Source organism: Cetorhinus maximus, chromosome 20 (genome assembly GCF_964194155.1).
Source record: "Cetorhinus maximus chromosome 20, sCetMax3.hap1.1, whole genome shotgun sequence".
In the NCBI taxonomy this organism is placed as follows: Eukaryota; Metazoa; Chordata; class Chondrichthyes; order Lamniformes; family Cetorhinidae; genus Cetorhinus; species Cetorhinus maximus.
Genome location: NC_135898.1, coordinates 36630376 through 36658036, shown reverse-complemented (window position 1 = coordinate 36658036; position 27661 = coordinate 36630376). Strand labels below are relative to the sequence as shown.

Below are 27661 nucleotides of genomic sequence, written 5' to 3'. Positions count from 1 at the left end.
CAGTCTCCTCAATCTCTCCTCATAGGACAGTCCCACCATCCCAGGGATCAGTCTGGTGAACCTTCATTGCACTCCCTCCAATAATAAGAAAAAGGTTTCAGTGTGGGTAGAGATTGAAGTTCTGCTGTAGTGTTCCTCGCAGCCAGTCACACTGATTGACTAATCTCTGAAAGGAATGTAAAGCATAGTTTACAGTCTAGTGAAGTCCAGTCCCTCAGTGCTCTACTACCATAAACCCTACAGAAGAGGTGCTGCTCTGCAACTCAATTCCTGTTGCAGCTCACATTCCAAGGATGAGTGTAGGTTCACTTCAGCGACAAGTCGGAATGTCATTTGCCTCATACTTCTTCCAAAATACTTCAAAAGCTTCAGAATTACCAACATCATCTGCCTACTTTCAGAATAAGCTAAAATGAATGACAACTCTCCCTTATGTAGTTTAATAAGAATTGCATGTATATAGCACCTTTCACAACCTCAGGGTGTCCTATAGCACTTTACTGCCAATGAAGTACTTTTGAAATGCAGTCAGCCAATTTGTGCACGAGCTCCCACAAACATGGTCAGATAATCTGTTCTAGTGATTGTGACTGAGCAGTACATTTTGGTGAGACCACCAGGAAGAACTTCCCCATGTTCTTTTCTGAATAGTGCTATGGCATCTTTTAGGTCCACCTGAGGGGGCAGGTGGGCCCTCAGTTTAATATCTCATCTGAAAGATGGCACCACCAATGGTGCAGCACTCTCTCAGTACCGCACTGGAGTGTCAGCCTAGATTTTTTGTGCAAGTCCTGCTGTGGGAGGTTGAACCCACAATCTTCTGATAACATTCCTAAATCATAAGCATGCAAAACTTTTATTCTTAGAAACTCAAATACAATCGAAGGTTTGCCCTTTGAATAGTGATGCAAAACCATAAATGAGTAGATAGAAATGAAAGCTTACTTGCCAAGAAAGAAATGTGAAGTTAACACTTCCAAATACACAGAAAGAGGACCTAGTACCTCATCAGTTGGAAGCTTAAACTAATTCCAACATTTTGACCTATGGCAGCTGATTATATCGCTTCAAAATCCAAGAAAAAAACTACTTGTTTTGTGGTGGAGTGAAAAATGTGGCTTGGAACCCAACTTCTCTAAAGCATTAGGTTCACACTATCCTCCTCACTCACTCAAATCAACACATTGCAGTACACCACAATGGCATACATTACTACCTGTGTAAACTTAGTGTGAGGAGTGTTTACCAGCCAGCATTCTAATATTGTAGGTCCCTCATCCATTTCTATAGAAATTCCCAATTATCTAGCTGCAGGTCCCAGTGGCATCCAACAAACCCACACCTTTCAGCACTCGAATCCTTCAGTCCTATTGGAACAAGCACCGACACACTGCAGAGTTCTATGGTCTGTTTGAGAAGAATATACTGGGTGCTAGGACAACCCCTCCCACCGTACCCTGCCTAATACATGAACTCGTGTCACTCTTTAGCTTCTCTCCCATCTTCCCCAGACTCACAGCCACAAGGCCCACCTCCTGCTCCCTTGACCTCATTCCCACTAAACTGCTGATCACCCAAGTTTGCTTCCTGCCCCCCACCTGCCATAATGCTAGCTGACATTGTAAATGGTCCCCTCTCCTCCAGGATGATTCCCTCCATCTCTTCCGAATCAGCCATCATCACCATTCTCCTAAAAATAGATCTTGAACCCTGACCTCCCTTTCCTCTCCTGACTCCTTAAACAAGTTGCCTCTCAAATCCTTGCCTATTTTCCTCACAATTCCACGCTTGAACCTCTCCGATCATGCTTCTGCCACACACTCACAGCATCAAAATAATCCTGAACAAGAGTCCTAAATGATATTCTCTCAACTGTGATCATACTTCACCCTCCCTCATAATCGCCTCTGCAGCCTTTGACCCAGCCAACCACACCATCCTCCTCGAATGCCTCTCCTTAACTGTCCAGTTCAGTGAGACTGCTTTTACCCGGGTTTATTCTTGCTGTTTGCTTGTAGCTGCAGCAATAACTTCTCTTCCTGCCCCTCCCCTGCTATTTCTGGAGTCCCCTATGGATCTATTCTTGCACCACCTCCAGCTTCTTTAACTCATCTACATTTTTTTCCTACATCCACATGGTGACATTATCCACTGGCATAAGATTAGCGTCCACAGGAACACTGACAACATCTAGCTCTGCTTCTCTGTTACTCCTCTCAATCCCTCCGCTGCCTCTGTGCTGTCAGACTGCTCATCCAACATCTGAAATGACTTGCAACTTCCTCCAGGTAAATAATTCGAAAATCAAAGCCATTTTGTTTGCCCCCCCCTCCCCACCCCAACTACAAATTTATACTCTTATCACCAAATCCAACCCCTCCCCGGTCACTGTCTCAGGCTGAACCAGACGGTTTGCAACCTTGGTGTCCTATTGAGCTCTGAGCTGAACTCCTGACTCCACGTCCTCTCCATTGCAAAGGCCACCTATTTTCAGCTCTGTAACATCGCTAGCCTCCACGTGCCTTTGACCGGGGAAGCATTAAAAGAGCCGATGAGCTTGGAGGTGACACTCTCCCATCTTCCCTAAACGTCAGCACATCCAAATTCCTGCTGCTCGTTTTCATAGAGTGGTTACAGCATAGAACGAGCGTGAATTGTCAAACAGGCTATGTATCTGGCCAGCCTATAACGTCAGAAGGGCACACAAGCAACCTGTTAAAACACACACAACAAATACATGGGAGCGCAGGAGTTCATCTATTGAAAATAACATCATTGTTAACTATAAAGGAAATCTCGTTCTCTGCCCCATGGGTTCTCAACCTCATTCTCTCATAGTGAATCTCCTTCAATTCTCTCGCATTGTCTCTCTCTATCACTTTGGTCATTTTCCTCTCCCTATTATTCATTCCCATTTCTCTTCAGTTATCCCTCTCTCTCCTTCCTCTTTCCCTGTCTTGTGCCAGCTCTCTCTCTTCATCTTGATTTCTTTCTGTTTTTCACCCTTACCTCGTATCTCTGCAATATTTTTCTTTTCAGTGCTAATACAATTCTTCTTTGGCAGCCACAATTGAACCCACCTTCACCACACACTCAGGCAGTGCATTGCAGATCTCAGCCACATGCTGCATAAGAATTACACCTCATGTTGCCTGTGGTTCTTTCACCGTTAACTTTAGATCAGTGTGTGGTGAAGGTGGGTTCAATTGTGGTTTCCAGAAAAGAATTGTATTAGCATTGAAAAGAAAAATATTGCAGGGATACGAGGTTAGAGTGGTGGGGTGGAAATAGCATGAGAGTAAAAAACAGAAAGAAATCAAGATGGAGAGAGAGAGCTGGTACAAGACAGGGAAAGGGAGAAAGAGGAAGGAGAGAGAGGGATAACTGAAGAGAAATGGGAATGAATAATAGGGAGAGGAAAATGACTAAAGTGATAGAGAGAGACAATGCGAGAGAGTTGAAGGAGATTCGCTATGAGAGAGAGAATGAGGATGAGAAGACATGGGGCAGAGAACGAGATTTCCATTATAGTTAACAATGATGTTATTTTCAATAGCTGAACTCCTGAGTTCTCAGGTATTTGTTGTGTGTGTTTAACAGATTGCTTGTGTGCCCTTCTGACATTATAGGCTGGTCAAATGCATAGTCTGTTTGACAATTCACGCAATAATATAATCACATTAAGATAACACTCAGGAACAGATATTGCCATGCATATGAATGCATCAGTTATCAGGACAGATGAATCATTCTGTGAAACTTTGAAATCATTTTTGTTCACAAACAAAGTGATCAATGCCGGGATCTGCTGCCATGTGAGGAGGAGAAAACCCAAAAGGTGTTGTAGAATTTGCTTTGTTTGATCAAAAGACAGTGTAGTCTTACTCCAGTGCACAGCAAGACCCCAGGATAGGGGATGGGGTGTGAGGAAACTGGAGTCAGTCACAGCCTCGGCCTCTCCAAGTATTGACTAAGCCATTCTTAAGTGCTGCCCTGCTCAGTTATGGTGCAAGGAGTTTGCTTTCCCTTTCAGCGCTGCACCCTCCACATGTAATGGCAGCTATTTACATACACTGCCTCGCTTTGCAGCGTCCATCTGCACCATGTCCTACTCCCATTTGTTACTCTGTTACCCTGGTCACACAGCATCTCTCCTGTCATATCCTGACAAAGAGCACCTTTGAAAATCAAAATTCAATGAAAACCTGCAGAATCTCTATGTTAGGGGAAAAATTGCCTTTGTGTAACCCTATATTGTGTACTTAGTGTCCAAAGCACACCACTACTAGTGGATCACTTTTGAAGCACAGTTACTGTTGCGTAGGTAATCATGGCAACCAAGTGATGCACAGCACGACTGGATGAGTGGCAACAGCCTGAAAACACAGGAGGGGTGCAAAGGTAGAGCTAGGTATTGTCAGCATACATGTCTGCAAATTCCTCTTCAAACACTGCAACGCATTCCTTTATGTTCACGTGAGTCATTGGAATAAGCCGATGGGGCCTCGGTTGAACATCTCATCATAAAGACAGCGCCTCAGACACTGTAGCACTCCCTCAGTACTGCTCTGAAGTGTCAGTCTAGATCTTATGCTCAGGTGTGCATGAACACACCAACTTCTGACTCAGCAGTGACTGCCGACACTAAACTAAACTGAGCCACATAGACAACTTCTCCTCACTTTACCGAATTAGAAAAAAATAAGCCCAAAGGGAAGGTACTGTAACAATAGATGAAGAGACACATCTTAACACAGCACCATTCAAGCTTTGTCTGAGACAGGCCTGTTACAAAGACTAAACAATGACTTTAGTGCTTCTCTCCCACTGCCTGATTCTTATCTTTATTTCTGAACCGCAATGGCTGCCTTCTTATCTCTTCTTTAGCCCAATTCCCCCCAAGCCACGTTCACTTGGAGATCACTCCTATAGTCTTCACTGGGAAACTGAATTACTCATTTGACTCTCTGTATCAATCTTCGGCTCTTGGCGAGTTTCTGTGTGCCAGGCACTTTAAATAAATGAGACAACTTGATCCCAGGCCTCTACTGCTCACATAGCCAACGGGAAACACTCAGGAGAAGTCCAGCATGATGTCTTCCTGGCTTCCTGCCCGATGCCACGGCTAAGATTACAATAAGCTACTGGTGCAAACCGGAGGTCTATCCCTTCTTAGAAAGTGGGCAGTGTTACTGATCGAGCACTAGGTCACGTCCTTACCTTGGTTGCTGCGTCCACGTTAGCACCTAGCTGGATCAGTTCAGAAACAACCCCTATATGGCCTTCCTTCGAAGCCAGGTGGAGGGCATTCAACCCATTCTGTAAAACAATAAATGGAACAGTGTTATATCAACAGGGAATGGGGATAAATAGTTCAATTTATAGGTATACAGGAGCATCATCCAGCCACTCAACCCTGGTCTGCCATTCAATGAGATCATTGCTGATCTTACCTTTACCTACCCACTTTAGTTCTGTAATTCATAACAGTCTTCCCCAACAAAAATCTACAATCTCAGTTTGGAAGTTATCAATGATCCCCATACTCAGTCACTTTTATGGGGAGAGAGTTCCAGGTTTCTAATACCCTTTGAGTGCTTCCTGAATGGCCTAGCTATAATTTTAAAGTTATGCCTCCTCATTCTGGACTTTCCCACCAGAGCCTCTAATCGATTTAAGCACTTCAATTAAATCACCCCTTAATCTTTCATGTGCAAGGCAATACATAAATTCACCAAGGCTCCTTAGGCAGCACCTTCCAAATCTATGACCCTTACTATCTAGAAGCACAAGATAGATGGGAACACCATCACCTGGAAGTTCCCCTCCAAGTCACTCACCATCCTGACTTGGAAACATAACACCGTTCCTTCACTGTCACTGGGTCAAAATCCTGGAACTCCCTCCCTAACAGCACTGTGGGTGTACCAACACCACATGGACTGCAGCGGTTCAAAAAGGCAGCTCACCACCACCTTCTCAAGAGCAACTAGGGACAGGTAATAAAAATGCTGGCCCAGCCAGCAAAGCCCACATCCCATGAATAATAAAAAAATATATATTCTATGCAACCTGGCCTCATAATTAACCTCTTAGGCCCATGTCACTCTGGTGGACCTACACTGTACGAACTCTAAGGCCAAAATATCTACTCAAAGGTGTTTTGAATTTAACATATCTGATTTATAAATATATAAAGTACTCCATAGGCGTTTGTGAATGGTTTTTGACACCGGATTTAGTAGTTAAGCTTTCAGTGTCATGCAGTACCTGAATGCATTAGCTTCTAGCTTGATGAATAGATCCCATGACAGAATAGAAAGAAAGATTTGCATTTATGTAGCGCTTTTCATGACCACTGGACGTCGCCAAAGTTTTTACAACAATGCAGTACTTTTGAAGTGTAATGTAATGAAGGGGAAATCCAGATTAGTACGTCACGTGACATTTCCTAACTCCAACGTGTGTTGTAGAAGCAGCTTTAAAATAGCAGAGACACGCCCCTGCACCCATCTACAAAAGTGACACGGCATCTTGGGCCACAGACGCAGCTGTGTTGTTTCGTAACATAAGATAACGCACCTTCCTATTGATGCTTCATGGCACCTGTCTCTCCCGACCTTTCTGAGCTACATTGGCTCCCTGTCTTTCATTTTCTCACCCTCAGTGACCTACGTTTGCTTCCAGTCACGCATCTCCCCACCCTCACTGGCTTACATTGAATCACTGCCACCTGCAATCTCAATCTGCAATCCTCTAAAGGGAATGATAGGATAATACTTATGTTAATGGTCTGGACTAATGATCTGCAGACATGAGTTCAAATCCCAGAATAGCAGCCGGGGAATTTAAATTCAGTTAATTAAAGAAATCTGGAATAAAAAGCTAGAACTGTATCAGTAATTATTACCCGGTTGTACAAATGTCCTATAGGGAAGGAAATTTGCTGTCTTTACCTGGTCTGCTGTAAGTCTGCAGTGTACACGGCTTGAGGAACTTTGACTCTGAGTTAATGAGCTGCAGGCCGTGCTATAAACACTGCCATGCATCAGGGAGGGGGAAAGTTACCTGGATACTTTGTTCCAGAAGACAGTCACATCCCTTAGGCCAGGGACATCTGATCCAGTCAGTGGTCAGGGCAGCAGCATGAGACTGCGAGTGAGGCAGCTAAGGGGATCGAAAAGGTAGAAGTGGAGGAGCCTCAGCCCTTGCAATTGTCCAACAGGTTCCAGGTCCTTGCAGCTTGTATGGATGAGAGTGGGGACTGCCAAGTGGATGAGCGAGGTGACCACAGCACCATGGTACAGGAAGCCATTCAAGTGGGGGGAGTAAATAGGAATGTAGTGGTAATTGGGGACAGTATAGTCAGGGGAATAAACAGTCTCTGCAGTCGAGAGCGCTAGGCCTGAAGATGTTGCCTGCCTGGTGCCAGGGTTCAGGACAGGGCGCTAGAGAGGGCTTTAAACTAACAAGAGGAAGGGATCATGTGAGTCTTTGAACATGTTTAAGGCAGAGCTGGATAGGTTATTGATAAGCAAGGGGGTGAAAGGTTATCAGGGGTAGGTGGAAATGTGGAGTTGAGGTTGCAGTCAGATCAGCCATGACCTTATTGAATGGCAGAGCAGCTCGGGGGCCGAGTGGCCCACTCCTGCTCCTAATTCATATGTTCTTTATGTTCTTATGCGTGTGACATTTTGGAAACTCGGAAAAGGTGGTGGGATAGCTCTGTTAGTTAAGGATGACATTAGTACAGTAGTAAGAGATGACCTTAGTTTGAAAGATCAAGATGTAGAATCAGTTTGGGCAGAGGTGACAAATAGGAAAGGTAAGCAGTCAACTTGCGGGAGTAGTTTATAGGTCCCCTAACAGTAGTTACACTGTAGAACTGAGTATGCAGGAAGAAATAAATGGGGCATGTAAGAAAGGTACTGTAATAATCATCTACATGTAGGTTGGGCGAATCAGATTGGCACAAGTAGCCTGGAAAACAAATTCATTGAGTGTATTCGGGACAATTTCTTAGAGCACTACATTCTAGAGCCAAACAGGGAGCAGGCTATTCTAGACCTGGTAATGTACAGTGATACAGGATTACTCAATAACCTCATAGTAAAGGATCCTCTAGGCGATAGCAATCATAACATGATCTAATTTCATGTTCAGTTTGAAGGTGAAAAATGTGGGTCTAAGCTGGGTGTTTTAAACCGAAATAAAGCTAATTATAAGGGTACGAAGGAGGAGATAGTTAAAGTGAAGTGGGAAACTAGATTGAAGGGTGGGACAGTACGAGGTGCCAGACTTTTAAGGAGATATTTAATAACTCTCAGCAAAGATTTATCCCAGTGAGAGAAAAGGATTCTATTATTGGTGGCTAAATAAGGAAGTTAAAGATAGTATCTAACGGAAAGGAACATTGTACAATTCTGAGAAGGTTAGCAGTAGGTCAGAAGATTGGACAGATTTTAAGAACCAGCAAAGAACAACTAAAAAAAAGAGGGTGAAATTTGAGTAAGAGAAAAAGCTAGCTGGAAATGTAAAAAGATAATAATTTTCTACAAGTATTTAAAAAGGAAAAGAGTAAGTAAAATGAGTGTTGATCCTCTGGAGTGAGAGTCTGGAGAGCTAATAATGGGAACAAGGAAATGTCTGTCTTCACTGTTGAGGATTTAGAAAACTTCCCAAGAATACTTTAAAATTAAGAAATGAAAGGGAGGGAGGAAATTAAAACAAACATCAGCACCAGGGAAAAGGTGCTGGGAAAACTATTAGAACTAAAAGCTGACAAATCCCCAGGAGCTAAGGGCCTGCATCCTTGAGTCTTAAAAGAAGTAGCTGCAAAGATAATAGAGGCATTGCTTATAATCTTCCAAAATTCCTTAGATTCTGGAAGAGTCCCAGCAGATTGGAAAATAGCAAATGTAACACCTTTACTCAAGTAAGAAGGGAGACAGAAAGCAGGAAACTAACCTAACATCTGCCATAGGGAAATAGCTAGAATCCATTATTCAGGAAATTATAGCAAGATACTTAGAAAATCACAACGCAATCAGGCAGAGTCAACATGGTTTTGTGAAAGGGAAATCATGTTGAACTAATTTATTAGAATTCTTTGAGGAAATAACAAGCAATGTGGATAAAGAGGAACCTGTTGGTGTGGTGTACTTAAGACTTCCAAAAGACATTTGATAAGGTGCCACATCAAAGGTTACTACACAAATTAAGTACTCAGGGTTTAGGAGGTAAAGTATTAGCATGGATAAAGCAAAGAGTAAGGATAAATGAGTCATTTTTGGGTAAGCAAATTAGTTAAGTACCACAGGTATATGTGCTGGGGCCTCAACCATTTACAATCGCAATCAACGACTTGCATGAAAGAACCGCGTGTATGGTAGCTAAATTTGCCAATGACACCAAGCCAGGGAGGGAACTTTATTGTCAAGGGAAGGTAAAGAGTCCATAAAGGGGTAAAGGTAGATTAAGTGAGTGGGCAAAAATTTGGCAGATGGAGTATAATGTGGGGAAATGTGAACTTGTCCACTTTGGCAGGAAAAATAGAAAAGTAGCAAATTATTTAAATGGAGAGAGATTGCAGAACTTTGCAGTACAGAAGGACCAAAGCAAAATACTGCGAATGCCGTAAATATGAAATAAGAACAAATAAACCTGAACAAACTCAGAAGGTCAGGCAGCCTTTGTGGAGAGGAACAGAGTGAATGTTTCAGGTTAATGACCTTTCATCAGAACTCTATGGCACAGAGGGTTCTGGGTGTCCTGGTGCATGAGTCACAAAATGTTAGTATGCAGGTACAGCCAGTAATTAAGAAGGCAACTGGAATGTTGGTATTTATTGCAAGGGGAATGGATTATAAAAGTAGGGAAGTTTTACTGTAGTTGTACAGTTCCTTTGTGAGGCCACATCTGGAGTACTATGTACAGCTTTGGTCTCTTATTTGTAAAAGGATATAATTACAATAGAAGCAGTTCAGTGAAGGTTCACCCGACTCATTCCTAGAATGAAGGGCTTACATGGTGAACAAAGGTTGAAGAGGTTAGGCCATTATGCAATAAATGAAAAGTGATCATGAGAAGTGTAACATATAAGATCCTGAGCGGATTTGATAGGGTGGATGCCAGGAGAATGTTTCCCCTTATGGGGGAAACTAGAGCTTGGGGACACAGTTTAAGAAAAAGAGGTCTTCCATTTAAGATGGAGAGGAGGAGAAAATGTTTCTCTCAGAGAGTTGTTTGTGTGTGGAATTCTGTTCTCAATTTACTCAAGGCTGAGTTAGATAGATTCTTGATAGACAAGGGCTTCAAGGGTTATGGGGGGGAAGTCAGGCAAGTGGAGTTCATGCCAGAACCAGAACAGCCATGATCTTATCAAAAGACAGAGCAGGCCCAAAGGGCTGAATAGCCTGTTCCTGCTCCTAAGTCCTATGTTCCTACATCTGGCCTATATGTGACTCTGAGCTGCCCTCTGAAATGGTCCAGCGAGCCATTCAATTGTCAAGACGACAACTCACCACAATCTTTTTGATGGAAATTCAGGGCGGCCAATAAATGCTGACCTTTTCAGCAACACCTTGTGAATAAATTTTTTTAAAAAAGACCCACATTGGCTCTCTTTCACCCAATATATTCAACTTAAAAATCCTCATTTTCATTGCTAACTCCTTCATGATCTCAGCCCTTTCTGTTTCTGCAAATCCCCCCAATCATACATCACCCTCCCACGCCTACTCCACAGAGATGAGCCTTTTGAGTAAAATTCCATCCCCCTCATTAGCCCTTTGGCGGTGGGGGTTTCTAGTGAGTTGGCCCTGCTCTCTAGAGCTCTATTCTCAACATTTTTCGACTTTTTATATTTAAGAACTTCAAAGCAGATCTTTTTGAACAAGCTATCAGTCACCCCTCTAACCTCCCCCTCCATTTAGCTTGGCATCCACTCTTTTTATATCTGTAAAAATGTGTTGATATGTATTCTACATTGAAGCAGCTTTCTAAATACCAGTTTCTAGCAAAGCCTGTCTCCCTACGAGTGTCAGCATGAAATATAAGGCTCTTCGCTTGGAAGAAAGTATAAATATGCTAAGTATTATTTCATTCCTTTTATTCTTCTGATGCACAGTGTCCCAGGAGAGAAAGGTCCACATCTACAGTGGAAGCTTGACAGTGCCATGTTTATGTTCACTTCTGTTTTTCAAATAGCCACTTGTATCATGGATGGGCCTGCTGTTTAGAATGTTATCCTGTATTTAGAGTAAACTGTATTCCCAGTTACTCACTTGCCTAACTAGTGCTCACACGTCAAATCTACAAGATTGGCATACCACAAAATAGCTGTTTGACCGTGTTTTACTCATTAGAGGCCTTGGCACTGAGTTTGAAGGGTTTCACAGTCACAGGCAGGGTATTTGGCAAACCACTTTCATTGTTCTCCATTGATGTAGTTTGTACTGCAAAATGCCATTGCAGACGTGACTCTCTTCTGGTTCTTCTCAAAGTCCTAAATAGCCACCCCCACCCTCTTCCCTTTGAAGCTGTAACATTTCTGGTCAGCAACCTATGGATCTCTACAACACATGAACATGTAACTTAATCGAACTCCAGATTGTAAGACACACCTACAATGGCACTGAGGAAAATCCGGTCACACAGCAATTTCTGAGATACACCAACGTTATCAATTGATCCTGTAAGCTCTTGTTAGGCAGTACAACTGGTAAGACAGTGGAAATGATGGTGAAGACACTTTAATATAAATAAAGGTCAACATTGTAAGCAGGAAAGCTGATTTCTTCTGAATGATGCTTGGTGTATATTAGCGGTTATATAGGAATAATTTAATCCAGCTCATCGTGGCGGGAAACATGTTGGGCGGGCCCCTTAAATCAAATGGAAGGCCGTACATCAGTCTGCTGTCGATGGGAAAACCTCCCGCAATTAAGCTCGAGGCAAGAAGGGGCTGAGGTGCGCAAATCGTCCGATCGTGGCGAGATGTCAAATGGCTCATTAACAAGCTACTTGCCACCAATTATCCCTAAGCCCACCGGAATTTCGTGGTGGATCAGAGATAACATGGCAGCTCTCTCATGTCTCCTGAAGGAAACCCTGTTGGGTTTGCCTGTGGCCTCGTTGAGGGGGGTCCCTTACTGAGAGGAACTCTATGCCCAATCAAGGTATCTGGCATGGGAAAGGGGGGAGCCACTGAAAGCCATTCTCCAGCCCTTGCCTTCGACCACCACATCTCTCCCCCCCCCACCCCCCAATCCCCACTCCGGTGACACCATTCATGCTCTCACTTACTTGTGTCCAGGGATCCCTGGTAAAGTCCTGAGAGTATTACTGGCAGTAGCCATCACTCCCTGCGGCATTGCCAGCAATGGAGAGCTGCCAGCATCTCTTGGGGGTGGGATTTCCGTCCCCAGGGTCATAATTAATTTTTCTATTTATTCTTTCATGGAATCTGGGTATCACTGGCAAAGCCAGCATTTGTCGCAATCATGATAGTTGTCATAGTCACCATTACAAGTCTAGCTTTTATATTCCAGATTTATTGCTTGAAAGTAAATCCCATCAGCTGCCATGGTGGGATTTGAACCCGTGTCCCAAGCATTAGCCTGGGCCTCTGGATTACTAGTCTAGTAACATTACTACTACGCCACCACCTCCCCTAAATCCCTGGGAAGGCTCAACACTGGCAAGTTACTGCCTGACGGGCACTTAATTTTGTCAGGCCACTGCCATGGAAGTGACACGGGTCTCCTTCGGTTCTCCAGCTGGTGGGTGAGAACTCCTTTGCCCACATTAAATCCAGCGCACTGTCTCCTACAAGCAAAAGAATAAATTGGATGCTCCCAATGCTGGGCCCGAGTTGGTGGAAGCATGGGTCAGAGACCAGCTATAATCACTGCTCTGATTGTCCGAACTCTGCCCCAATTGAGCACCACACTGGGAGTGTAGGATTGCTGAATAAAGACAAAAGAAATTTACTGATCATCTTCCAATTCAGGAAAGGAGTGATCAACGCAAACATGAGTTGGAATGAAAGATTGGCAGGCAACACTGTTGGATTCAAAGATTGATGCAAAACTTTAACAGAATAATGGACTGCATTTAAAGAAGAGGTTGTTCAGGTACAGTCGAGGTACATTCCCCTGATGAGGAAAGGTAGGACAACCAAAGCCAGGTCTCCCTGGATGATGAAAGAGATCATCATCCTTCTGTGCTCGCTGACCTACATTGGCTCCTGGTCAAGAATTTCAAATTCTCATCCTTGCAAATCCCTCCATGGTCTAGCCCCTCCCTATCTCTTTAATCTCCTCCAACCGATGGGCAATATGATCGGCGCAGGCTTGGAGGGCTGAAGGGCCTGTTCCTGTGCTGTACTTTTCATTGTTCTTTGTTCTAACCCTACAACCATCTGAGATATTTGTGTTGCTCTAATTCTATCCTCTCGTACACTCCCAGTCATAATTGTTCCACTATTGTGCCGTCAGTTGCCTAGACCCCAAGCTCTGGGTTTCCATCCCTACACCTCTCCCACTCTCTACTTTGTCTTCCTCCTTTAAGGCACTACTTAAAATCTACCTCTTTGACCAGGCTTTTGATTATCTGACCGAATATCTCCTTGTGTGGCTCGATGTCATATTTGGTTTTATAATGCTCCTGTGAGGCACCTTGGGACATTTCATTATGTTAGAGGCACTATATAAGTTGTTATATAAGGCACTATATAAGACACTATAAGTTGTTGCTGTTGTTGTTCTCCTTGGAGAAAAGTAGATTGAGACATTTGATAGAGGTGTTGTGAGAATGGATGTTACTTTTAAAAAATGTTTTTGGGGAATATTGTGTTATTTTGTAAAGAAGACTGGGTGACTGTGTGTGCGATTTAATTAAGCTTGGCAAGGGATTGATAAGAGTTAGGTTGTCTGGGGGTGTGTGGTTTAAACATTAAATTAGTAGAGGTGTTAAGTTTGAGGTACATGTAAGTAGGTTAAATCTAACATTGGCATTTTTAGATAAATTGAGAGTTTGTTTAAATGTCAAAGGGGAATCAGAGATATCAAGAAACATGTTTGAATCTTGCAGGAGTACCATAGGTAAATAGTAGTGGAGATATTATATTTTATTGACCTGAAAGCAAGGACAAGATAGAGACATAAAAGATTTTATATTTGCAAGAATTTGAGTTTCAAAGAAATATGAAAATAATGGAACCGGAGAGGAAAGGGGGAAACAGGTATTTTAGAGTTACTGTGAAGAGCTTAGGAAAGAGACAGCTGGAGCAGAGCTGGGAGTTGTTAGCTATGGGCTGGGAGGAGGTGCAGTTTGAATCAACAATTCTGTCAAGTCAGAAAAGTCTTGGGTTGTAACAAGCAGTTTTATTCTGAAGTGGATTCCACCGCAGATTGGATGAGAGTAGAGGTCATGTGGTATGCCTTTATTGAAGCTACAGCAGTTTGCCTTGTGTAATATTACTGGATTTTATAGTTAAACATCTATAAGGAAGTGTTGCCTGGAAGGTGTTTACTTGTGGGTTTGACCAAGTAAAGAGCTTTTAGGGGCTGTTTTGTAAGACTAACCTTAATTGTGTAACTGTAATCTTGCGTGCTTAAGTTTTCTTTTATTATTGTTAAATAAAACTTTTACTTTTAATTTTTAAAATCCCTTAAGTGTTACTGGACCTCTTAATGCTGAGATCGGTACATCGTTTTCTCAGCTTCAGAATTGAAAAAAAAAGGTTGTGGCCCATAAGCCAAGTTTCCCTCTGGTATTGGTCTACACAGCAATTAACATCAGCAATGGTCACAACAGTGTTCAAAAATATGAGGGGCCAGGACAGAGTAGATAGGGAGAAACTGCTTCCACTGGTGGAAGGGTCAAGAAGTAGAGGACACTGATTTAAGATGAATGGCAAAAGAAGCAATGGTGACATGGTGAAAATCTTTTTTTAAGCAGCTAGTCCTTGGAGGCAGTACATTCCAGAACCTGAGTGTGGTGGAGGCAGATTCAATTGTGTCTTTCCAAAGGGAATCGGAAAATTAGTTGAAGAAAAATGGAAAAAGGTGGCGACTGGGACTAGCCGATTTGCCTTTGCAGACAACCAACACAGACATGATGAGCTGAATGGCCTCCTTTCGTGCTGCAGCTACTCAAAGGTTTTTTGCCTCATTACACTCATGTCAAACAACTTAGGATATCTGTCTATCTTAAAGCTGGTGCTGTGTCAATACAAGTTGCTGTTGCTTTGAGAAAATATTTTGAACATGCTCACAGTGCTTCCTTTCACCTTGACTGGAAACAAATTTAAACAAAGAATACATTTATGATGAATGTGAATTCAGTACAGTATGTGGTGTAAGGGAAGTTGATTGCAGTGACAGTGAATACTTAGCTATCAAGCCCCATTCTGGTACAACCTTACCAAAGTTGGGCAATGGGTATCCAGCACTGACAGGTTCATTAGCATGGGGGCCACTGTGCCTTTCAGGAACATTTCCTATAATAAAAATCTAGATGACCTTGTCCCCATGTTCTAGTAAAAGAAGCCCAAATATTGTACGTGCCTACCTGTGTAAAAGAAAGCTCGCAACAGGAAATGTCTCACACATGACAAACCACGCTAAAACCCCCATAACTCGAGTCCCCTGTCTATCAAAAATCTGTCCAACTCATCCTGGCATATATTCAATGATCCAGCCTCCATTGCTCTCTGTGGAAGAGAATTCCAAAGACTAACCACTCTCAGAGAAGAAATTCCTCCTTATTCTGTTTTAAATGGGAGGCCCCTTATTTTTAAACTGTGTCCCCTCATTCTAGATTCCCCCACAAAGGGAACCATCCTCTCAGCATCTACCCTATCAAGCACCCCCTCAGAATTCTATCTGTTCCAATAAGATCAACTCTCACTCTTCTAAATACCAATGACTATAGGCTCAACCTGTTCAAACTTTCCTCATAAGGCAACCCTTTTGTCACAGGAATTAGTCTAATGAACCGTCTCTGAAATGCTTCCAATGCAAGTTTATCCTCCTTAAGTATAGTGACCAAAACTGAACCCAGCATTCCAGCTGCAGTCTCACCCCGTACAGCTAGAGCAAGACTTCTCTACTTTTATACTTCATCCCCCTTACAATAAAGACTGACATTCCATTTGCCTTCCTAATTACTTGCTGTACCTGCATGCTGCCTTTTTGTGATTCATGCACAACGACACTCAGATCCCTCTGTATTACAACATTCTGCAGTCTCTCTCTATTTAAATAACATTCTGCTTTTCCATTCTTCACACCAAAGTGGACAACCTCACATTTCCCCACATTATACTCCATCTGTCAAATTTTTGCCCACTCACTTAACCTATCTATCTTCCTTTGCAGACTCATTGTATCATCCTCACAGCTTTCTATCTTAACCATATTTGTCCAAAAAAGGCTAGAAAACAGTTTGCCCCTTCATCCAAGTCTTTAATATAGATTGTAAGTTGTTGTGGTCCCAGCATTGATTCCTGTCACACTCCACTATTTACATTTTGCCAACCTGAACATGACCTATTTATCCCAACTGTTTGCTAACTGTTATTTAGCCAATTCTCCATCCATGCTAATATATCACCCCCCACCCCCCGCCCCCCCACAACATTATGACCTCTCATCTTGTGCAGCATCCTTTTACGTGGCACCTTACCAAACGCCTTTTGGAAATCCAAATGCACTACATCTACTGGTTCCCCTTTATCCATCCTATATATTACATCCTCAAAGTAGTCTAATAAATTTATTAAATGTGAACGTAGCTACTACCTACTTAATTGTGGATTCTAGAATTTTCCCACTGACAGGTTTTAGACTAACTGTCCAAAGTTTCCTACTTTCTGCCTCCCTCCTTTCATGAATAGAGGCATTACATTTACAATTTTCCAATCCACTGGGATCTTTCCAGAATCTAGGGAGTTTTGGAAAATTACAATCAATGCATCCAATATTTCTGCAGCCACTTCCTTTAAGGCCCTAGGATGCAGGTCATCAGGTTCAGGGGACTTGTCAGCCATTAGCCCTCTTAGTTTTCCTGGTACCTTCTCTGGAGTGATTGAGATTATTTTAAAATCCTCCCTCCCTTTTGCCTCTTGCTTTTCTGCTATTCTTGGGATGCTTTTTTTGTCTTCTACCATAGCGACAGATACAAAATACATGCTCAGAGTCTCTGCCATTTCCAGTTGCCCATCATTAGTTCCTCAGTCTCATTCTCTAAGGTAGCAACAGTTATTTTCACTACTCTTTTCCTTTCTCTATACATGTAGGAGCTTTTACTGTCTGTTTAATATTTCTTGCTGGTTTTCTCTCATCCTCCAATTTCTCCCTTTTTATCTATTTATTTTTTTGGTCATGCTTTGCTGGTTTCTTAAATTTTCCCCATTTCTGTCCTGCCACTAATCTTTGCAGCATTGTGTGTCTCTCCTTTCAATTTTATACCATTCTTAACTTCCATTATTAGCATGGATGCTGTATCCTGCTTGTAGAGTCTTTCTTTCTCAATGGAATATATCTTTGTTCAGAGCTGTGAAATATCTCCTTAAATATCTGCCATAGCTTCTCTACTGACTTACCTTTAAACCCATTTTCCCATTCCACTTTAGCCAACTCTGTCATCATAAACTTATACAATGGTAACTGCAAGGGTAAGACACTAGTTTCAGACCCACATTTCTCACCCTCAAACAGAATGTGTATTCTACCATGTTATGATCACTCTTACCTAGAAGATCCTTTACTATGAGGTCATTAATTAATCCTGTCTCTTTACACATTACCTGGTTTAAAATAACCTGTTCCCTGGTTTATTCCAAAATGTTCTACGAAACTGTTCTGAATACACTGTATGAACTCATCCCCCAATCTGCCTTTGCCAATTTGATTCATTTAATCTGAGGATTAAATTCTCCCACAATTATTGCAGTACCTTTCTTAGAAGTCCCCATTTGTTCTTGATTTATACTCCATCCTACAGTGTAGCTACTGTCAGGGGGGCCTATAAACCACTCCCACCAGCAACTTCTGGCCTTTGCCATTTCTAATCTCCACCAAAGCTGATTTTACATGTTGATCCTCTGAACCAAGATCACTTTTCACTACCATACTGATCTCCTCCCTTATTGACAGACCTACCCTACTTCCTTTTCCCTGTTCTTCTGAAATGTCAAATGCCCTTAAATTTTCAGTTCCCAGCTGAATACCCTTAAATATTCAGGATCATTGATAGGGCCTCAGCCATCTACAGTCTATATTAGTGGCTTCGACGCAGAGACAGAGAGCAATGTATCTAAGTTTGCTGACAGTATAAAGCCAGATTGGAATGCAAGCTGTGAGGAGGATAAAGAGGCTGCAAAGAGATATAGGCAGTTTAAGGGGGTGGGCAACAAGATGACATTATGGAGTGTGAAGTGGGGACTTTGGTATTAAGTGTAGAAAAGCAGAATATTTTTTAAAAGGCATGAAACTTGGCTGTACTCATACAAGGAACATTTAGGGGATACAGTGGTGAAGTTGTAATGTCGCTGGACTAATAATCCAGAGACCCAGGCTAATGCTTTTGGGACATGTTAATAAATCTGGAATATTAAGCTAGTTTCAGTGATAGTGACCATGAAACAATCTTCGATTATTGGTTGTCTTGTTAAGGGAAGGTCATGTTTGACAAATTTGATCGATTTTTATGAGGAGGTAACCAGGAGTGTTGATGAGGGTAATGCATTTGATGTTGCCTACATGGACCTGAGCAAGGCTTTTGATAAGGTGCCTCATGGCAGACTGGACAAGAAAGTAAGAGCCCATGGGATCCAAGGCAAAGTGGCACATTGGATCCAAAATTGGCTGAGAGGCAGGAAGCAGAAGGTGATGGTAGAAGGATGTTTCTGTGACTGAAAGTCTGTTTCCAGTGGGGTTCCACAGGGCTCGGTGCTGGGGCCCTTGCTGTTTGTGGTGTACATAAATGATTTGGACTTAAATGTAAAGCAGAATGTCTTGAAATGGGGGATGTTGAAAGCACACTGAACGCTGCCTGGAGACAGGCCCACTTGATTTGGTTGTCATGGGTAAAGAGGCCCAGGCTGAAACCAATAGAAACTCAAATGCCAGTTTTCAGATCTTGGCACAAAAGGGGGCAGCTGATCTTTCCGGACACAGTCTTTCAGACTTAGAGAGACACAGGAGAGTATCAGCTGCTGCTGTTCCAAACAGAGGAAGAAACTTTTGTTAACAATGAAACAGAATGCTAGTGAGAACGGATTCCCTGTTTGAAGACAAGGGACTTGTAGAGATTTAGGACCAAGCAGTCGCCAGAACGTGCCTTGATACTGAAAATCAGTCCGGTGATATTCAGACGACTGAGTGAAGGGACTTTCAAAGATACTGGAAGACTTGCTCTGGTGTGACAGGGAGAATGGGCCCTGTTGGAAAGCAGGGAGAAGTTTGGGACTTAATCTACAAGGCTACATATCTGCCGAGTGTGGGGCATAATGTATAAATGTGATATAAAGCATTTTTGCTTGTGTCAATTAGTTAATGGGCAGGTGTGTTAGTTGCCTATTCAGTAATGTTCAGTCTATGTTGAATTTAACCTGTTTATTACAGTACAAGTCTTAAAATGTGAAATATTGTCCTGTGATTCTTTCCATTGCTGGGGAATTCATATCTCTTTAAAGGTATCGGTCTCTACAGGGATCATAACATATGTAATACTTGGTATGGAATAGAATAAAGGCAGCAGAGTTTTGGAGGAGCTAAAGTGTAGAGAAGCTGGAGGATTGAAGGTCAGTCAGGACAACATTGAGTTAACCAAGTACAAGGGACTTGGGCATGAATAATAAATCAAGTATAAAACATAATTTGACCGATACCTGTTCTCCTAAAAGGTAAAAACAGAACTGGCACAAAATGTATTGTAGTTTGCTCAAGTCGTTCCAGTGTGTACTTTGTGGCAGTGACTTCCATATACTTCAAACTCCACTTCCTGACCATATTCATGGTAAAATATCCACTTCTATGGCTCTTAAATTTGAAACTGCAGCTTTGAGTGTATGTGACTCACTACTGTCCTGACAGCCCACTGCAAACAGGATCACCTCTCCCTATCCTGGCCTGAAGCTGTAGCATGCTTTATAGGAACAGAAACCTTCAAGCAATTCACAGGAAAAAGGGTTAAGCCCAAACAAGAAGTGAAAAGGGGAGTTTTTTTCTTAAAATTGTCTCTCAGGATGCGAGTGTCACTGGCAAAGCCAGCTTTTATTGTCTATCCTTGGTTGCCTTGAGTTTGCTACAACTGAGCAGCTTGCTTTGTCATTTCAGAATTAAACACTTTGGTGGGACTGGAGTTACATACTTGCCAGATCAGGTAAGGACAGCAGGTTTCTCTGAGGGATATTTGTGAACCACTTGGGTTTTTACAATAATCCAACAGCTTCAAAGTCACTTTTAATGGTATCAGCATTTTGTTTCTTGATTTTTAAGCAGAAATCAAATCTTTAAAATGTAATGGTGAGACAATTAGTCCAGGCCTCTGGCTTAATGTTCCTGTAACATAACCATGACACTACTGCACAGCTAATTTATAGTCAAAGAAAATGAGCCTTTGGAAAGCAGGAAGGAAAGTGGGAGGCTGAGGAATTTATTTCAGGATCATCTGCTTCCACAGTCCCAATCTCTTGTAACCCAGAGCCTAGCTACTCTGGCCTAATGCTTGCCAAGCTCTCCCTTTCCTCAGACATCATTACTGCCACTTTAAAACTGCCCCCTCTTAGCCAACACTCAATTACTCTGATTGAAGCTGCAGTGCCAAGTCCAACCTCCACTTCCTCTCAAAGGTCTTTGAAAGCATCATCCCTTCACTACTCTCTGCCCATCTCTTTTACCACTCTCTAACCATATTCTGCTAGTTTGGTTTCTATATCATCCTCAATACTGAGATAGCCCTGGGTCAAAGTTACCAATAATCATCTTGTGCATCTGGGAACATGCTGGGCACAACACCCTCTTTACCACATGTCATAGGCCTGACTACACCATCCTGGGTCCTTCACCCACAGTACACATCTGGAACATCCCCCAGCACCCTTGCCAACCTCTTTCTGTGTCAGAGATACTAGGTTATTTTTGAAAAAAGGTCAATTTGGCAGAATTAGAGACACGGAATGACGACTGTTAATTCATTACGTTAAATTGTTCACATTAAGCACTGAATGTGGGAAAATGCTATACGTCCTGCATTTATATAGTGCCTTTCACAACCTCAAGATATCCCATCGCATTTCAAAGCCCATACAACACCTTTGAAGTGTAGTCACTGGTAGCATGCTTTTCTTCAAACAATGTCACAAGATATTTTACGTACGCAAGAGGACAAACAGGACTCCAATTTGACTTCTCAACTGAAAGACAGTATCTCCCGGCTATGCAGCTCTTCATCAGTTCTGCAGTGGATTGTCAGTTTCGTCTTTCTGCTCAAATCTCAAGGTGGGACTTGAACCCAAAACCTTCTGATCAGAGTAAGAGTGCACCACTGAGTCAAGGCTGGCGCTGTTAGATTTCTAGTTGAAGCACTGGGAACAGGTATTATATAATGTCGTGCAGATAGTATTACCCGAGTAAGGCTTCTCCTTCCTTGGTGGTCCCATTAAGCCTAAGACTATCACAGCAGAGTGGTCTTTAATAATCAAATGCTGAGAGATCTGATCTATGAATTGCATACCCTCATGAGTTTCATATTCTGTGAGCTTTCTATTTTCTAAATGTGGATGTGCCATTCTGAATCTGTCCCGTTAGGTGGGAATTTGAATGTAAAGCGTATCCATCAGATCTTATGGTACTTCCATGATGAACCAAAACTGTCATATAAGGTTAAGGCTGAAGTGGATGCAGAATGCACAAACCTGGTTGCAGATGTTTATGTCAACTCCAGCTTTGATATAGTCAAGGGCCTTTTCCAAGTTGCCAGCTCGAGCAGCTCTTAAGTAGCTTGCATTGGTGTCAGTCTAAAAAGAAAGAGGGATAAAAAGAGGTATTTAATGGGGCAAAATTGACTGCAAACCTATTGCTCAAGACTTTCTACTTTACGTGAGCAGATGAAATTCCAACCAACTCTGTGTTTTGCCTCTACTTTATCCCCTGTGCCCTCAGTAGAACTTTTAGAATATAACTGGAGCCAAAGCCCATATAGGAGTCAGTGATTATTATTATACAGTGTAATACCTTCATGCATGGAGTGTAATCCACACTAGTGACAGTTTGCATTGCAGATGGAGAACACTATCAAGCCCAAAGACAAAAACAAACAATTCTGGAAACACTCAGCAAGTCAGCCAATCACTGCACAGAAAAGAATACGGGACATTTTAGGCATAGGCCCTTCATCAGAACTGGGAGATATTACAATGAACAACTACAAAGAGCGAGGGAAAGGAGGGACACACACAGACAAGAGAAGAGTAAGAATGAGATGTAAAGTGATTGGATGGAGAGTTAGAAATTGTTAACACAGAAACAAAAATAGCACAAGACAAAATGAGGCATAAGGTAAATCAGAGAAATATAGATAGACTACACCTGGAGGATGCAGGAGGGTTGAAGCAGGATTGCTAAATTGATGGGGAGGAGTAGGAAAATCTGGCAGAGCAAAGCAAGCTGCAGCGGAGCAGGGAGTTATAAAGGTAGTACCCATATTCTCACTGAAACTGAAAATCTCTGAGTACGTGCCCAACGACAGATATCAAACAAGTCAATCCATCAGCTGGAAGTTACTCTGAGGGCATGTCTCCCAAGTGAATACCGATTCTTCTTCACAAATATTCAAGTGATTTATCATATCACTAGTTCAGTTCCAATCTACATTGTTTGAGGCTCTCTTGTCGATAAAGAGAAGCATTTCAGAATGTCACAGCAAAGCAGCATATTATAGCGATCAATTCCAACTCTATTTCTGATTGCCTATTGTGTGTGATGCAGTAAGTTCAGTTGGTTACGGAAAGCTTTCTATAGTTATGTGCGAGACAGAAAGCAGTATCCAACAAGTATATACTTTCTACAAAATACACTGGTCTCACAATAAGGCTCATTCCCCCTTGCATAATACTGTTAATCAACTTCATTAGCTTAGTCATCTCAAGGCCCACAGAAGTTACCACTGCCATATGCCGCATTAAACTAGGGAACCTGAAAGTGCTTTCAGTCATTTTTATTCCATAAAAATCCAAAACATTTTACAAAATGCTGTACTTTGGATATGCACTTGTCCTCTAACAACTCAAATTACATCTGGATCAAATAATGCAGGCACCTGCCAAGGCATCAAGAAAGACTCTCTTCTTGACTCCCAATACCACAATTCTGGAGAAATCTTATGAAGTTTAAATACATCATTCTGACCATCACCAACCAAGACCCAGGCTGCGTAAGAGTTGGAATACCATCCTCAACGACTGAAACTACCAATCAAATAACCCAGTTAAATTAATTTGGAACTTTACTGGCTTAAAGTATTTACTTTCATTGGGTAGGTTGTGTATATGCCCCCCATACCCTCCATCATGTTGTATGGAGCTACCACTGTGCTAAATGGGATAGATTTCGAAGAGACCTAGCAACTCAAGACTGGGCATCCATGAGATGCTGTGGGCCACCAGCAGCAGCAGAATTGTACTCGAACACAATCTGTAACCTCATGACCCAGCATATCCCCCAGTCTACTATTAACGTCAAGCCTGGGGGTCAACCCTGGTTCAATGAAGAGTGCAGGAGGACATGCTAGGAGCAGCACCAGGCATACCTAAAAATGAGATGTCAACCTGGTGACAATACAGGATTACTTGCATGCCAAACAACGGAAGCAGCATGCGATAGACAGAGCTAAACAATCCCACAACCAACGGATCAGATCTAAGCTCTGCAGCCCTGCCACATCCAGTTGCGAATGGTGGTGGACAATTAAACAACTCACTGGAGGAGGAGGTTCCACAAATTATCTCCATCCTCAATGACGGAGGAGCCCAGCACATTACTGCAAAATATAAGATTCAGCATTTCAGCCAGAAGTGCCGAGTGGATGGTCCATCTCGGCCTCCTCCTGAGGCCCCCAGCAACACAGATGCCAGTCTTCGGCCAATTGAATTCATTCCAGGCACTGGACACTGCAAAGGCTATGGGCCCTGACAACATTCCGGCAAAAGTATATGGGAACATGGAGGCTGGACCCTTGAGCTTGCTCCACTAAACTTAAATTCCATGAGCTGCCTTGGTGGGATTTGAACCTGTGTTCCCAAAGCATTAGCCTGGGTCTCTGGATTACTAGTCCAGTGACATTACCACTACACCACCACCTCACAGTACTGAAGACTTGTGCTCTAGAACCTGCCGTGCCCCTAGCCAAGCTGTTCCAGTACAGCTACAACACTGTCATCTACCCAGCTATGTGGAAAATTGCCCAGGTATGTCCTGCACACAAAAAGCAGGACAAATCCAACCCGGCCAATTCCCGTCCCATCAGTCTCCTCTCGATCATAAACAAAGTGATGGAAGGGGTTGTTGACAGTGCTATCAAACGGTACTTACGTAACAATAACCTGCTCACTGATGCTCAGTTTGGATTCCACCAGGGCCATTCAGCTCCTGACCTCATTACAGCCTTGGTTCAAACATGGACAAGAGAGTTGAATTCAAGAGGTGAGGTGAGAGTGAATGCCCTTGATATCAATGCAGCATTTGGCCAAGTGTAGCATCATGGGGTCCTAGCAAAACTGGAGTCAGTCAATGGGAATCGGGAGAAATCTCTTCATTGGTTGGAGTCATACCAAGCACAAAGGAAGATGGTTGTGGTTGTTGGAGGTCAATCATTTCAGTTCCAGGACATCACTGCATAAGTTCCTCAGGGTAGTGTCCTAGGCCCAACCATCTTCAGCTGCTTCAGCAATGACTTTCCTTCCATCATTAGGTCAGAAGTGAGGATGTTCACTGATGATTGCACAATGTTCAGCACCATTCATGACTCATCAGACACTGAAGTAGTCCATGTCCAAATGCAGGACAATATCCAGGTTTGGGCTGACAAGTGGCAAGTAACATTCACACCACACAAGTGCTGGGCAATGACCATTTCCAACAAGGGAGAATCTAACCATCTCTCTTGACATATTGAATGGCATTACCATCACTGAATCCGCCACTATCAAAATTCTGGGGATTACTATTGGTCAGAAACTGAACTGGACCAGTCATATAAATACTGTGGTTACAAGAGCAGGTCAGAGGCTGGGAATTCTGTGGCACGTATCTCACCTCCTGACTCCCCAAAGCCTGTCTGCCATCCACAAGGCACAAGTCAGGAGTGTGATGGAATACTCCCCACTTGCCTGGATGAGTGCAGCTCCAACAACACTCAAAAAACTCAACACCACCCAGGACAAGGCAGCCCACTTGATTGGCACCTCATCCACTACCTTAAACATTCATTCCCTCTATTACTAATGCACTGTGGCAGCAGTGTGTACCATATACAAGATGCAGTGCAGCAACTCACTAAGGTTCCTTCGATAGCATCTTCCAAACATGCAACCTCTAACACCTCGAAGGACAAGGGCAGCAGATGCATGGGAACTCTACCATCTGCAAGTTCCCCTCCAAGCCACTCACCATCCTGACTTGGAAATAGATCACCGTTCCTTCACTGTCACTGGGTCAAGATCCTGGAACTTGCTCCCTAACAGCACTGTAGGTTTACCTACACCACATGGACTGCAGCGGTTCAAGAAGGCAGCTCACCACCACCTTCTCAAGGGCAATTAGGGATAGGGAATAAGTGCTGGTCTTGCTAGCAACACCCACATCCCAGGAAAGAATACATTTTTAAAAAGCTTTTGCATTCACCTGCAAGGCCAGACAGGACTTTGGTCTAGTGTCTCATCCAAAAGACAGCACCTTCAACAGTGCAGCTCTCCTTTAGTACTTCAGTGGAGTGTCATACAAAGAAGGAGCAGGAGTAGGCCATTCAGCCACTCCAGCCTGCTCCGCCATTTAATAAGATCATGGCTGATCTGATAGTAACCTCAAATCTGCAACCCACCTACCCCCAATAACCTATCACCCCCTTGCTTACCAAGAATCTATCCACCTCTGTCTTAAAAATATTCAAAGACTCTGCTTCCACCACCTTTTCAGGAAGAGAGTTCCAAAGACTCACCACCCTCTGAGCGAAAAAATTTCACCACATCTCTGTTTCAAATGGGAGACCCCTTATCTTTAAACAGTGACCCCTAGTTCCAGATTCTCCCACAAGATGAAACATCCTCTCCACATCCACCCCGTCAAGACCCCTCAGGATCTTATATGCTTCAATCAAATCGCCTCTTACTCTTCTAAACTCCAGTGGATACAAGCCTAGTTTGTACAACCTTTCCTCATAAAACAACTCGCACATTCCTGGTATTAGTCTGGTAAACCTTCTCTGAACTGCTTCCAACACATTTACATCTTTCCTTAAATAAGGTGATCAATACTGTACACAGTACTCCAGATGTGGTCTCACCAGTTCCCTGTACAACTGAAGCATAACCTCCCTACTTTTGTATTCAACTACTCTTGCAATAAATGCTAACATTCTATTAGCATTCCAAATTACTTGCTGTGATTATGTGCTCAAATCTCTGAAGTGGGACTTAAACCTCTGACCCAGAGGTGAGAGTGCTAACGCTGAGCCATAGCTGGCATCTTGAAGCAGAGAAAAGCATTGGTATGCTAAGTATGAAAACACCATGCTTCACAGAGTTGTGGTGATGGATGTAAATAGAAATCCAGTTTCAGATCAGAGAAGACAAATACTAATTGTATCACGAACATTCAGTGCTTGAATGAAGAACAAAAAGTGGAAAATCTTCCCTTATTCACACTGACTTCCAATGATTTGAAGAGCAAGAAGGGCCAAATAGATGACAATTGTGTAAACACTGGTGTGCATTTTGACATAGATAGCATTGCTGTTTACCAAATAACTGAGACCAAGGAATTACTTAGGCATAACTAGTGCTCTATTGCACCTAGCCTTTCATGGTCCAATGAATACTATAAATCCCTTTGATAAAGCATACCCATTTAAAACAAAAACAAAAATACCTGGAAAAACTCAGCAGGTCTGACCATTTAACATGGCTGTAGGTGTATCTCTGACAAAGAACCAAAATAACTGGCCAGCCAGTGATTAAAGCCTATTGGCTACACGCTACGCTCTTATATATCACTGTATTTTAACTGGATAGAGTACATGTATAATTAATGTAAGTACAGTGCAAATGCTATACACGCAATTGGAGATTTACAGGCTTCACAGGAAACATTTGCAGTTATTTATAACATGATTATTTACATCATACCACAGTAGTGTCACTGTACCTTTGCGGGAGCACTACAACATACACCACATGAGGTACTTCCCTCCAAATTGTGTTACATATTGTACTGGAGACTGCAGGAAACAATGTCATCCAAGGGAATATAGGGACAGGATGAAGCTATTCAGTCCCTTGAGCCTTTTTCTGTCATTCAATTAATCATGGTTGTTCTGTTTATGAACTCCATCTACCCATCTTGTATCCAAATCCCCTTAGACAGCGCCTTGCAAA

The 27661-nt window shown here is 42.7% G+C and overlaps 1 protein-coding gene across 7 annotated transcripts in view; it reads right to left on the bottom strand.

The window, feature by feature from the left end:
* Positions 1-27661, bottom strand: part of ank3b (ankyrin 3b) — an 813000-nt gene that overhangs the window by 340457 nt on the left and 444882 nt on the right. For all 7 annotated transcript variants that reach the window (XM_078565894.1, XM_078565900.1, XM_078565892.1 and 4 more), the window contains exons 2-3: positions 21929-22030; positions 5221-5319 (exon numbers count right to left, since the gene is read on the bottom strand). In XM_078565894.1, the coding sequence (XP_078422020.1) occupies positions 5221-5319; positions 21929-22030 (201 nt within the window). The remainder of the gene's footprint in view (positions 1-5220; positions 5320-21928; positions 22031-27661) is intronic.